At 38.6% G+C, this 14,512-nt stretch overlaps 1 protein-coding gene across 15 annotated transcripts in view; it reads left to right on the top strand.

The window, feature by feature from the left end:
• Positions 1-14,512, top strand: part of LOC110838043 (uncharacterized) — a 102,143-nt gene that overhangs the window by 38,230 nt on the left and 49,401 nt on the right. For all 15 annotated transcript variants that reach the window (XM_022080823.2, XM_022080831.2, XM_022080822.2 and 12 more), the window contains 13 exons: positions 1,759-1,860; positions 3,422-3,554; positions 5,109-5,272; positions 6,153-6,308; positions 6,709-6,837; positions 7,239-7,436; positions 8,176-8,472; positions 9,193-9,390; positions 9,816-9,962; positions 10,448-10,597; positions 11,606-11,746; positions 12,866-13,021; positions 14,284-14,382. In XM_022080823.2, the coding sequence (XP_021936515.2) occupies positions 1,759-1,860; positions 3,422-3,554; positions 5,109-5,272; positions 6,153-6,308; positions 6,709-6,837; positions 7,239-7,436; positions 8,176-8,472; positions 9,193-9,390; positions 9,816-9,962; positions 10,448-10,597; positions 11,606-11,746; positions 12,866-13,021; positions 14,284-14,382 (2,070 nt within the window). The remainder of the gene's footprint in view (positions 1-1,758; positions 1,861-3,421; positions 3,555-5,108; positions 5,273-6,152; positions 6,309-6,708; positions 6,838-7,238; positions 7,437-8,175; positions 8,473-9,192; positions 9,391-9,815; positions 9,963-10,447; positions 10,598-11,605; positions 11,747-12,865; positions 13,022-14,283; positions 14,383-14,512) is intronic.

The raw sequence follows: 14,512 nt of genomic DNA, 5'->3' as shown, positions 1-14,512 counted from the left end.
ATCGATTATTGGAAGTAGTCGGAGGCGCTCCAAAACCACGAAGAAGTTCCCTAGTGTTTTGGTTACCCCGCGTCTTTCTCTCCTAGCGACGTAGTGTTTGAGGCTGTGCGCTGATATACAGGGAAGTGGGTTCAGTTCATGTTTGAGGAGATCTCTGCAGACGGCTCCGTTAAAGATGGGTCACTTGGCGCCTCCAAAAGTGATGCTGCAGTTGTAATATGATGTTACAACAGAACGATATGCAATTTGGCCTTATCGGGAATGTGTTCAGACCGGGCCATAAACTAACAACATTGCAGTTTATTAACCCTTCTGTCAACACTGCACTAGATGTTGGTATTCACAGTAGCTAAGTGCAGAGTTCAACTCCTGTGAATACCAGCATCTAGTGTAGTGTTGCTTGATATTCTTTGTAAAATACACTACTTCGTCATTCGTTTTCTAAACCATTTTTTAAACCATTTTGATTAAATGAATTAATTTCCCTGTTGCCACTGATGATGACCTCTTGAGATTGAAACGCGTATGGCATTAGTGTCTTTTTTATAGAGTTAATAGTTTGTTTGTTGCTTATTTTATATTCTAATACACTACACGGTATGCAAAGTTTTAACATTATACGTATATTTAAATATAGGTTATAAATCTAAAAAGTGGTCCGATGATTCACGTGGTGGTAATGAAATCTCTTATGGTGCCATTTACCATTATAGTAGGTTTACCATTATTAATAGATATTGAGCTTTAATGAAGGAGTCGGCGTCGAAGAATTTAGTACCAACTCCACAGCCCTGGACGTTAAGTTGATATGATATATATGGGGAGGGGGGGGGTACAGAATGACACTGGCGAAATGCCACAACAGTAAATGGCAATGCAAACCTTAAAAAACGGCCAAGACGACTGGTGTTGTATGTTCCATGCAAGCATTGAAGTCGAAAAACTCATGAAATAACTTCGTCGTCGCAAAAGCAACTTTGCAATGTGCTAGTGAAAATGCAGTTCACTCCATTTGGATGCAGCTGACATAAAGGGATGTTGCAGACAGCCATTAAAACACCCCCCTCCTAACCATCCTTCCTTTTGATCTCGGTGACTGAAATAGAACTCTTTAAAAGTGTTTTATTCAGTATAATAATACCTTCTGGGCCATTCATACGTCTTCCTGAAGCCACCCTCTCTGTTACAGCCTGCTGAACGTCCTCTTATATTAGTTCTCAGTACAGTCTGATTTTAAAGACTCACATTTTTGCGTCAATTTTTGGTGTTAACCCAAACCTAGCGTGGGACAGTGCCCCTAATCGTATTTTATATGCAAAGGGGGAGATTCGGTCAGAAGGTTTGTTTGTTTTATGCACGGAGAAACGATAGATTATGTTCGTAAATACAGGTAGTTCTATTTAAAACTTATTCCAAGAACAATCACATCTATGGCACAAAATCGAAGTCAGAAGCAGGTCTACTCTCCCAACCTCCGCCGTGACACTCGAGTTAAGATTACTCTTACTGCTAGGCCGCTGCGCACTCCAGTTGCGCCAAAGTTGTGCAAACAGAATGTGTGTTAATTTAGAACATTACTTCGCATCGAAATCGTTTGATGGTGTTCGTGTGACATTTAGCACCAGATTTTCTGTCATCGGAATTTTGCGTGGGTCCACACTGCCACGTTCAAAGCTCTTCTACCGAAGAACAACCGGTAAGCCCTTCCTGTTGTGTCTCATGTGACCTTATGTAAATTACCTGTTTTTGTCTTTGCAGACGGACCCGAACACAGCGTTCCTCCGAGCAGCGCGCGCGGGTCATCAGGAGAAGGTGATCGAGTACCTGGACTCCGGGGTGGATATCAATACAGCAAACGCCGTGAGTGGAAGATATCGGCATGCTGACATTTTTCAAATGTCAGCATGCAGAGCCTGTATCCGGTTGCGTGACAAGTATACCTCGAACTCAAATGTTTTATTAAACTGATGGCTGAATATTAATTACTATATTTACAAAAGTTGGCCACTGTACCCTCTCTGATCTACCAGAGAAGCATAATCTCAACCCCTCGTAGTGCTTGTGAGCTTATACTTTCATGTTTTCCGTTGCCACAACAGCAGGACGGTTTTTGAACGAACGGCTGGGTCCAGTAGTTCGCATTTCATTTGGAGCTGCCCCCTTTAAGTAGGGTTTCTTGCATTACAGAAAAATGGGTCGTTCCGAAACGGATCAGTGGGCTTCTGGGCGTGGCGCGAAGGCTTGTACAAACTACAGATTTATGACATGATGTTTCTAGAAACAAAGATCTGCTTTTGCTGGGTGTATCCAATTATTTTGCTGCAATTTTATGACTGCCTTATTCCTCTCTTTGAAAGAAAACGTTTATGATATGCCATTGAGTCAGTAAAGAGATGGGCTGGCAAGTGAACTGTTGTTTCTATATTCACCCTCTGGGTTTCACTCAGGCTTCTGTCCAATGGGTGCCTGGATACCTTCCCGTGGGGGGGAAGACGGCCGGATCGAGAAGCCGATCTGTTAATGTCATGAGCTTAAGTTCTTAAAAATGTTAGACCAGCAGTAGTCCCTTTGTAAAACAATACATAAGCTTGTTGCTTATTTTAAATGCAGTGTTTGTCTGCTGTATGTTGCATGGAGACATCAGATAACTGCACATTTTGGGCCTTCATGAATGCAGATGTTGACACTTAGTCATCCAGCATGTAATTTGTTATGTGCTGCTACTTGTTTCTGCCCTAGAAGGTCTCAGAAGACTAACGTGCCTTACGTCCTGACACAGAAATTGGTTTTTGGGGTCTGGAACATGCTTAAATTATATTCAGTCACATTTAGGGAGAAGCTTGCCATCTTTGGGCTCAGAGTCAATCTATTTCTTCTCATGACAACACAGTATCATATAGAAATATCATGCCTTGAGTAGGGATGGAATTCTCGGTTACAGTGTTTGAATGACGCAGATGCTTTGATTTGTGATATTAGATAAATATTGATGATCATCTATTTCCTGCATTTTATTTCCGTTTACATTGTTGTTACCTTGTTTCCTTACAACTTTCATACAGCCCTTATAATATTTGTATTATCTGTCATATTGGTTGTGATTATTGCTACTAAATGTTTCACACATGCCTCTTCTAACCCCCTTTTTCAAATTTGTGTTTATTGGTTTTATCTGTTTTGAAGTATTTGAATATGAGACATGAGATATGCTATGTGTCTGCTAACTACTGTTATTTATGAAGATTTCTGTCTTCTGGGTTTTTGCGCTGTGTTGCAATTCATCGACCTGATGACGGAGGCAGTATCACCTCTGAAACGTTGGTTAACATCGACCAGACTACACAGCGCAACAACCCAGAAGACAGAAGTCTTCATACTCGCCGCTGTGAAAACCTCAAATTTTACTGTTATTTGTGTTCAGAATGGCCTCAATGCTCTTCATCTGGCAGCTAAGGATGGTCACCTGGAAATAGTAGCAGATCTTCTCAAGCGTGGGGCAACTGTCGATGCAGCAACAAAGAAGGGCAACACTGCATTGCATATCGCTTCTCTTGGTAAGCCCAGGCTGCTATTTTTTTTAACCAGGTTACTGATCTGCATATATATGTCTGACCTAACACAACTAAATCTGACCTAATGTAACAAACATAACCTAATTCACCAACTTAACTTGCTCAACTTACCATTCTTCAGGTTGCTTAAAATTAGCTCTTCTTTTTATGTTACTTAGAATATCTCAGCAGTTTGCTTTCTGCCTTGATTTACACCTGTTACTTGACTTTACCTCACTGTAACCTGAAGTAACCTCAAGTTATCACAGTGATTCTCAAGGTTATACATCCATCCCTTTTCTTTCCATCCACCTGTCCTTCCTTCCATCTGTTGTTCTATCTTTTTCTCCATGTTGGTCAGTATGTCTGCTCGTTGTATTCCTCCCACCACGGGAATCTTTCCACCAAACCATGCCTCTCCCTTTACTTAGCTACCTCTTCACTGTGTACCAACCTGCCTTGTACCTTGTAGCTGATAGTTTATCTCTTTCTCCAACCTTTCAATCGCTGTCAAAAACCAAATTATTGCAGTGTGTACAAGACATTTGTAGAAATTAATTTTTTTGATGTACGAGATTTAAAGTGGAAAGCAGAGTCTTCTGGAATCAGACTACCACAGCTCTTATGCTGATTTTCATGAAATATGTATGTTTCGTGTTTTTGAGACCTTGAAGTAAATCTTCCTTGGAAATGGCGTAAGGTTATTTTGTTACATTTTCACAGTAATTACACAATTTATGTGAGACTTTTTTATGTTTTAAAGGAATAAAAATGTTTATACCCACTGCTATATGATTTGATTTTGTCTACACAGAATACCTATGTATACAATTATTCAGATATTTAAAATAAACAACTCGAAGTTCATTTTTCAAGCAACACTACAAATATGCAACATATAAATATATATATGTGTAAAATTATTATTATTATTTACAGTATATTTGATCATTTTATATCACTGCTTTTGTGAGATTATGTAAAATAATTTTTTAAAAAAAATAATTTTTTTCCTTAGGAAAGAAAGGATGTCATACTTTTCAGAAGTTATAAATATTATTCATCTTTCATGGTTCTAGCCAGAATGAGTAATTGTTTCTTTTGCAGTTTTATAGTACTGAACATACACACACATAAAGACTGATGAAATTCTGAAAAATAATGGAACTTAATGCTTTACCCATAATAATGTTTTAACACTTCCATTAGAAAGTGCTTTGTGTTCTTTCATTCATCTATTCAAACATCCTTAAAAGTTGCATTTCTCTCTCTAATAATTTTTAATATCCTAGTATGAGTGAACCACTTTTAAAATAATTTTTCTTAGATATTTTGGCATATCAGTGCAGCAGATTTAGAACCTGGTGGTACAAACTTTATTTTATAAGCTGAAGTTTGTTCTCACGTCATGCCATCCCATTTTTGGCCTTGTGTTTTATTCTGTCCATGATATGCTTTTTGCTTTATCACTAAATGTTCATATTTCCACCATGCTATGTAGACCAGTGGAATTGAAACGTGTCTCTCAGATTTTAATATGTAGTTTCTGTTATTTAGCTGGGCAGACAGATGTTGTGAAACTGCTAGTAAAGCAAGGTTCTTCTGTCAACATGCAATCACAGAATGGCTTTACCCCTCTCTACATGGCAGCTCAGGAGAATCATGATGATGTGGTCAAATTCCTGCTCAGTAAGGGAGCCAATCAGAGTCTGTCAACTGAGGTATGAGAATTGGAAGATGGTTTCAATTCAATATATATTAGCAACACTGGTAAAAATCTTTCCTTATTGTAATTAGACATTTGCAGGACATAACTGTCATCACAAGTGTCTACCTGGGGTCCTTGTCCTGAGCCAGTTTAGAACAGTTCATATCTTCTAACCTTGTTCCTTTTAAGATCCATTTTAATGTTATCATATTATCCCTGAGTAGGTGCAGGTTTGTCACCATCACAAAATCAGCGATAGACTCTTGACTCCTTACCATCTGACTACCATTGTTAAAGTCTGTAATATGACTGTATTCTGAATTATTTCAAATTACTGTGTAACCTTACAACCTATTTCTCTAGGATCAGTTTTACCACCATCATCATCATCACTATCACCACCATCACTATCACCCTTCTACTCCCAACTTGGGGAAAACATCCCCATGTACTATAAGTCTGTAATTATTCAGTGTAACTGCTTTATGTACAGATGTAAAATTCAGATTTTCTGTCTTCATACTTCAATAATAACAGTGTGCACAAAGACTCAGTCACATCAAGAGTTAAATGTTGGGCTTTAACCCTTTAAAACCAAGTGGTAACTATGTGTATCAACTTCTGTAACAATAATTAATTCTGCATTTTTTATTTGTGGATTTTGTATGATTCTCACTGTAAACAGTGGTTATTTCCTTACACACCGCAAACTAATTGATTTTTGTGATGGTGAATTGCTGTGTTTTCTTTGTGGTACAGACTGAATTCTTAAATAATATTACACTATTTACATGAGCTTCAGCTTTAAAGAGTTAAAAAGCTATTACCATTTATGTGCAGAATGTAAAACAGGTGATGCTAGTTCAAATGTACTGGGTGGTGGGTTTTTTCAGGATGGGTTTACCCCTTTAGCTGTGGCAATGCAGCAGGGACATGACAAGATAGTTGCTCTGCTTCTGGAGAATGACACCAGGGGTAAAGTTCGTCTCCCTGCCTTGCACATTGCTGCCAAGAAGGATGACTGCAAGGCTGCTGCTTTGCTCTTGCAAGTAAGTGTGGCATTTGGCTTCTGTTCTCAGAGAATTTGTGTGATATATGTGATTTAGGAATGTGTATCACCCTTTTTGTGCTCGGAGTTTATTTTGTCAAAGTAATGTAAAATTGTTGTGTAATGGAAAAATTTAGTTACTGATGTCTTTCTTTTATTGCCATGTTTTATATAATGTATTTCCAGTTATATAGATATGTATTTCTACTTATCTTTACTTACGTATGTATTCACTTTTATGCATTTTGTTTTAACATCTACCTACTTGTTTGTCTCTCTCTATTGGTTTATTTTTATTTTCTTGCTAAGTGATTTATTTTGGAGATCATGAGATAGATAAGGACAAATTTATTAGTCCACTTCATTTCTGATTATGATTACATATCTGTCTCTCTATTCAGAATGACCACAACCCAGATGTAACTTCAAAGAGTGGATTTACCCCACTTCACATAGCTGCACACTATGGAAATGAAGGCATTGCCAATTTGCTTCATCAGCGAGGAGCAGACATCAACTTCTCTGCCAAGGTTAGTAAGCGTTGTGAAAGTTCATACACATCACTAGTGAACTTTTGTGCTGTCATAACCATTGATAGATTTTGACAAACATTACCACGACAGAAGTTTGATTTGAAAGATGTCCTGTGTGATTTATTTGATTATTTAAATGTTCTTAAGGCACACAGTAGGTTGTGTGATGGTCTGTATAAAATAGACAGAGGGAAACATGCAAAAGTTTTGTTGGTAAATATGTTAGAAAGCGGTCACATGAAATTCTGGAAAGGAGATGGTAGGATAATGTTAAAATTGATGTTTGGGAAATGATTTGTGAGGGTGTAAACTTTAAAGCCAGCTTTTGATATTAGTAATGTTCAGTGTTGAATATGTGGTTGTATTACCTGATAATTAGTTGTTTACCTTGGTTGCAGCACAATATCACTCCCCTTCATGTGGCCTGCAAGTGGGGAAAGATCAACATGGTGTCTTTGCTTATCAATAAAGGAGCTGATATAGAAGCCAAGACGCGAGATGGACTGACACCGCTGCACTGTGCGGCACGGTCGGGGCACGATCAGGTTGTGGACTTGCTGCTGGAAAGCAAGGCCCCCATACGATCCAAAACTAAGGCAAGTAGTTTTGTTTGTCACTTTCTTAATCAGTTTCTGCATACCTGCAGGAGTAGGAATAAATCTGTCCAGAGAAAATACTATATGTTGCTCTGTTAAATATGTAGAATTCAGTCTGTATGTTCAAGTGCCAGGAGATGGTAGTTACGATCTGGAGGCAAGTTCTTGAACTTGCTACACATGTAGGCCAGATTAGGATTTTTTTGGAAGTTATTTTACAGTTGTATGTGGATGTATACAAGAGGTGTAATTTATTCTCCATTATATTTCATTAAGGCAGGAAGGACCTAAGGATAACTAAAGACATCTTTGCATTTTGTTTTTCTTGGTTATGGCACTGTTTTCTTGTAGGTTGTTGCCAACATTTCAGAAGAGCATAATGCATACATCAATCACCATCTTCTACTGCGAAGATAGAGGTGATATGTTCCTCTGAAATACTGGTAACCACCTGCAAAGTTATATGGCATTACAACCCAGAAGACCACAATCTACATTTTTGCTGCCAGGAAAACCTTAAATCTCCATACATATGAACTTACGTGAATAGCAGACTTGAAGTTCTGGTATATTGAATGTACTTTTTAAACCATCATAAATTTACAGAAAACTTTTCGCCATTCAATTCTTACATTAATTCTGTGTAAAGTAATAACTGAAAAATATATATTAATACAGAATTTATAATTAGTGTTACGAAATACTGGTGTGAGTTGACAAGAGTATGGTGTTTGTACAGAATGGACTGGCCCCACTCCACATGGCAGCGCAGGGTGACCATGTGGATGCAGCTCGCATTCTGTTATACCACCGAGCCCCTGTGGATGATGTAACAATCGATTACCTGACAGCCCTGCATGTGGCAGCACATTGTGGTCATGTCCGTGTAGCCAAATTGCTGCTAGATCGCAAAGCAGATCCCAATTCAAGAGCGCTTAATGGCTTCACACCACTTCACATTGCATGCAAGAAAAATCGACTCAAGGTGGTTGAACTGTTGCTCAAGTATGGGGCATCCATTGAAGCTACCACTGAAGTGAGTACAACAGTTTTAATGAAGCAGTTGTGTGTGTAGTTTTAAATGTCGTGTATATCAGTGATTAGTCCCGCGCCATAGCCGCGTGGTCTGAGGCATCATGCTTCGGACTGGTGATACGGAACGCGCGCTGGTTCAAGTCTCGGGGAAAGAAATTTCTCATGAGATTTTCGACCGGTGTATGGGACCGTTGCCAACCCAGCATCGTGAGGAAATTGGGGAGCTACAACAGGTAGCGTAATTCAGTCATGAAAACTAGCAATGGCTGGGGGTTCGTCGTGCTGACCACACGTCACCCATATCTGGTTGGATGATCGTTTACCTCTGCTTAGGCATGTGAACGTGAGGCCAGCAGCCAGCTAGTCGGCTTTGGCTCTCAGAGGACTATTACGCCATGGAAAAAAAAAATCAGTGATTAAGATGTTGTGGGTTCTTTAAATTGGAAGACAGATTTATTCCACTCACTATTACAATTGAATATTTCCTTTATTAAATTTCTGCCAGTTTACAAACCACAGTCATAATTATAGTTTCCCATTCTCCAGATTTCTGACTGCCTGAATGCACACATAATACACAGAAAATTGCACACACATAGGATTCTGAATTTGCTTCATATAGCACAAGATGATAAATTTCAGCAAGTTGTTGAATGAATTGAGGAAGTGTTTGAGTTTTATTGGTAATCAAGGTTGGTAGTACAGAATGAGTCTTTTCCAGTCGGGCCTTACACCACTGCATGTGGCCAGTTTCATGGGCTGCATGAACATTGTCATCTACCTGCTGCAGCACAATGCCAATCCAGATGTCCCTACTGTTCGTGGAGAGACACCCCTTCATCTGGCAGCTAGAGCAAACCAGACAGATATCATCCGCATCCTTCTGCGCAATGGGGCACAGGTGGATGCTAAGGCCAGGGTTAGTATAATTTTGAATATTCTTTCACATTCAGTAGAACAAATCTCACATGGTGTTACACTGTTCTGTTATATCATGTAATCTGATCATTAATCTGTTCCTATTTAACTTGAATATGTGTATTTATTATTATTACTGGAGAAACTAGAAGACACTTCAAAGATTCAGTCACCCACTGACCCCACTCTGTTTTAGAATGTGAAGTTTTATCACTTTTGCCGATGTGAACTGAGGATGAGAGCAGAGATTGTTCTCGAAACGTTGGCAGAAGATATGGTTTATTCACCATTCAGCCACCTGGTGTGACTTGTAACCCGAGAGTCTTTCATTGATATTAAAATATGCTTCTTATTTTTTGTAGAACAGACTCCTGAGAGTCATGTGTCTGCTTTTTCTTTACATTAATTGGTCTTTCTTTTCTGAAGGAGGAACAAACCCCTCTGCATGTAGCTTCACGACTTGGCAATGTAGACATTGTGATGTTGCTGCTACAGCATGGAGCAGCGGTGGATGCAACCACCAAGGATCTGTATACACCCCTTCACATTGCAGCTAAGGAAGGGCAGGAGGAGGTGAGTTCTTGTGTATACATTTTGAAGTACAGCATCTGTGGAGCTCATTAGGGTTACACTGTACTTACCTCTCAATTCCGTCATTGTAAACATCTTATGGAAAGATTATTACATAATTGGGGTCAGGCAAGTGGGGCAGTCTGCAGTAATTCTTCTCAAAGTATACTGAAGAGTGCATTGCTTTGTAAAAGTATAGAAAGTTTATTTGCAATAATATGGACATGTTTTGTCAGTGGTTGTACCTACTGCTGGTAAGAATTTCACATCTCTTTCTCATAGTGAAAGCTGAGGTATTGGCAGCCCTCGACTCTTACCCTCACCGGCTACAAAGTTAATATATTCAGGTAGTGGAAACACAGTTTCTCTGTGTCATAGATATTTTATGGGGGAATGAATCCATACATTTTCTTTTTAATATATCCTTGCTCTTGATTTCTGAAGTGAATAACTCAATATGAGTGTTTCTTCTTCATGCATTTGTCCAGGTGGCATCAGTGCTGTTGGAGCATGGTGCATCGTTGACTGCGACTACAAAGAAAGGTTTTACACCGCTTCACCTAGCTGCCAAGTATGGAAACTTAAATGTAGCCAAACTACTGCTGCAGAAGGATGCTCCAGTGGATGCACAGGGCAAGGTATTTAGTTGGTATTATCGTGTAAATTATTTGGAGAGGTTTGTGTTCTCTCTTTTGGAATTTGTGCTGCATTATCATCATTCAGTTGAAGAAGATTTCAGCTGGCTTGGGGCATTGCATGTTCCAAAATTTTTAAGTAGTTGCTGTGTTATGTATTTTTCTAACCCTTTGTTTTCAAGTGCAGCTTGTGATGATGATTTTATTTTAATGAACATAAGTTTCTTAATGCTAAATACTTGGAAAATGTTATATTAAATGAGAGCGACTTTCCAGCTCCTTTTTTACAATGATTGATTCATAGCTTCTGTTCTGTAACTGTATGTATAGACTGTACTTACAGTTTTTCTTCCAAAGCTTTTTATATCTGGTGGTCCATAAATGTACCATTGACTCACCTGCTCTGCCTCTCTAAGAAAAGAAAATCTGTATTTCAGAATGTGCTGTTTACATAATTTATTTTGGTGTCTTGTGAAAGGCGGCTGAGAGGTTAGTATAACGTGCTCTGTGCATGCTGTGTACTTCCATCCAAAATAACACTTTTCCACTGTACACACAGTATGAGCACCATGCACATGTAACAGTGGAGTAAACTAATTTCTAACTGGTCATACAACTTTAATTTGACATTGATAACACAACTACAAACAATGCAATAGGATGTAAGATTTGAGGTTTTCACAGCGGTGAGTATGAAGAGGAAACATACTCTGTTCTGATAATCCATATATTTAAATGACAAGCAAAGCTATCTTACTGCACATCATGGGGGTCCTTTTGGCCTCAGCACTAGATGGGTGTGAGTGGTCAGCAACATGCCTTGGCCATGCTTTACCCCTGGTGAAAAGACCCCCATTACCCACTGGATAGGAGGCTGGGTGGGCCCCATAGGTAAACTGGCTGCAGACACTACTGCTGAGGATTGAACCCTGATCATTCAGTCTAGTCAGACAGTGTACTGACTTAGCTACCTTGGCGTACCTCTTGGAAGCAAATTTATAACTGTTTCAGAATGGGGTAACACCACTGCATGTTGCAAGTCACTATGATCACCAGAATGTTGCACTGCTGCTGCTGAATAAGGGTGCATCACCACATGCAACTGCCAAGAATGGCCACACACCACTGCACATAGCAGCTAGAAAGAATCAGGTACACTTTGCAATATGAGATAGTGTTATATAGAGTCTTGTGTGTGTTAATGCACCAGTATACAGAGTCTTGCTGTACCTGCACAGCATTTTTGCAGAAGACCGCACAAATTTTCCAATAACTTTTTTGTTGATTATTCACATTTTAGAGTATTGTAAATTATAAACAGAACTGTGAATCAGGATATTTTCTTCTCTTCCAAAAGAAACAATTTTAAACATTTATTTATAGCTCATGCTGCTATACTGTCTTAATTCATATTGTTTAAATTTTACATTTTAAAATTATCTGACACACTGGTTTTATGAAATCACTGTGTGCAGTGATTTATGAAATATTTGATGGAATGAAAAGATTGCAAATGCGTGTAATGTAACAGTTTTGATGTTCGCCTTTTTACTTCTAGATTTCATTGCAACCAGCCTACCTTGCAGAAAGCACCACACCTCACTATTAGAAAAATGATTTGGTTAATAACATTACAACATGAAAATGTTCTAACATAAGATGGTCATAATTTGTCTGATCTACATGAAAACTGATACTGCTTGACACTTCCCCCCTCCCCCAATATTAAATGACATAGAAATCTGCTCGGCTGTTATGGAGGTGGACAGATGAACAGTGTGTTCTAATAGCCACTGTACAGGGATATGAACATGTCCATTATGTATTGTATAATTTGTTGACACACAAGAGAACTGCCTTTTGAAAACATATCACCAGATTTCATTTAAATTATTTTGCTTGAATTCATCTTTACAGATGGACTGGCATCTGACTTCTTGTAGTTTCGACATAGTGTGATAGGGAGGCCTTAGAGTTGAAGTTTTGACAGTTAAAATATTCAGTATTCTGAGTCCAAAGTGCCAGCCTAAGCCCTAAGGACTAGGGTTGTGATGTGCTAGTGTCACATTCCTCATGGGCAGTGATATATTAGTGTGAATTATTTTTGTTGGAGTGATGCCAGTAGAATCAGTATTTGGAGAAAAGTCTGGCCTCAGGTTGAAGCTGAGTCTTTATTTTGAGAAGCCGGTAACTAACCACCTGAGCTATAGCTGTGATCGGCCCACTGTGTGTTGTGTGTGTGTGTGGTCTGAATAAATGTTGTGATTCCAGATGGACATTGCCACAACACTGCTGGAATATGGAGCTAAGGCAAATGCAGAATCGAAAGCTGGCTTCACCCCTTTACATTTGTCCTCTCAGGAGGGACACACAGACATGGCCTCACTTCTTATTGAGCACCAGGCAGATCCCAATCACAAGGCAAAGGTGAGACAGATGAAAATAGGTGGGCAGTGAAACCTTTAAGCTTTGTCAGCAGAAGATAGTGTGTTTGCAGTTCCTGAAGAGTGCTCAGTAGTTGTTCTAAATGCCGCCCACCAACAATTTTAGCCACTTGCCTACTGACTCACATCTTTATCCGCTCAGCTTATAATGATTTACCAAATCATCCAGCCGTCAAGGTGCAGAATGGTCGTAAAAATGTTTTATTGGTAAGATGAAAAGGAATAATATGAAGACAACTAGTATTTGTATTTGTGACATATCAACTGTTTTTCCTTATTTTTATTGGGGCAGTAAGGCCACCGTTAGTGTTTCTTTGTCTGTTTTATCTTGCTTGTTACTGGATCTTTCATAACCATGTTAAAAAAATGATATTCATTTCTCTAGGGTATAGAGCTTTTTCCTTCCATTCTTTCTCATTTTGCCATTGAAGGGTGAAACCTTTCATACTGATTCTCCTTTGTATTATGACTCCATAATTTGAGCGTTGTTTCTTGTCAGTTGTTAATTTTCATTACAGTCCTTAATGGAGTTTGTTAAACAATGTTTGGACTTTTTAGTTCTGCATTAGTGTTCATTATCAATGCAACTGTAACTGGAACAAGGGGCACTTCCCATGAAAGAGCTGTGTAACTCTATTTTTATTAATGCATTCACTTGGTGTTTCTGTCTCCTTGCCACTATTATTACTGTATTTTTAATTATTTTTATGTGTAACTGTTATATTAACATATATTCCTTTTTAGAAGTACAGATTCACTTTAAGTATTCCTTGGTTTGTGTACTTCAGTGTACGAATGTGGTGATGACCCTTATCGTCACCTGTTTACGGAAGCACAGCCATTGTGAATTTCTCATTTTGTAGTGTATGACAAAGTCGGAGGTAATTTTTTGTTTCAAATTTCAGTTACAAGAGAAATTTACAAACTTGATTTAATTTTAGAAGTGAGCCAAAAATATAATTTGTGTTTTTTTGTCCTAGTAATGGACACAAATTGTTCTTTATAAATGTTATGTCAGTACAGGAACTACAGAAATGTATTTGTTTAAATAACTTTTGGTTTGCATGTACTTCTTTTCTTTACATATGTCACTGTACTTTTGAGTTAGGTGGTTCTTGAAACAGAGTGCTGACCTACTGCCCAGATAACATTGCAGTGTTAAGTGAACTAATTAGTATGCTGATGCTTAAATGCAAATGTCAGTGGAAGTACCATTATGTAATGTTGCAAATATTTTATTTACAGAATGGCCTCACTCCATTACATTTGTGTGCACAGGAAGACAATGTCAATGTTGCAGCATTATTAGTCAAGAATGGGGCTGAAGTGGATTCAAGCACAAAGGTACCACCAGCTCACTTCTACATATAGCCAAATTATTATTATAAGCACCCTTCTTGGTAACTGTTTTTAGCCCGTTACCCACTTAATGAGGAGGCAGGCTTGCCAGATTTCAATATCTTTGATTTTTAGA

This window comes from Zootermopsis nevadensis, unplaced genomic scaffold, assembly GCF_977971745.1.
Source record: "Zootermopsis nevadensis isolate Lab colony 2312 unplaced genomic scaffold, Znev_1.0 Znev_ptg000030l, whole genome shotgun sequence".
Classification (NCBI taxonomy): domain Eukaryota; kingdom Metazoa; phylum Arthropoda; class Insecta; order Blattodea; family Termopsidae; genus Zootermopsis; species Zootermopsis nevadensis.
The sequence above is the reverse complement of the archived record's forward strand: the minus strand, read 5'-3'. Positions and strand labels throughout refer to the sequence as shown.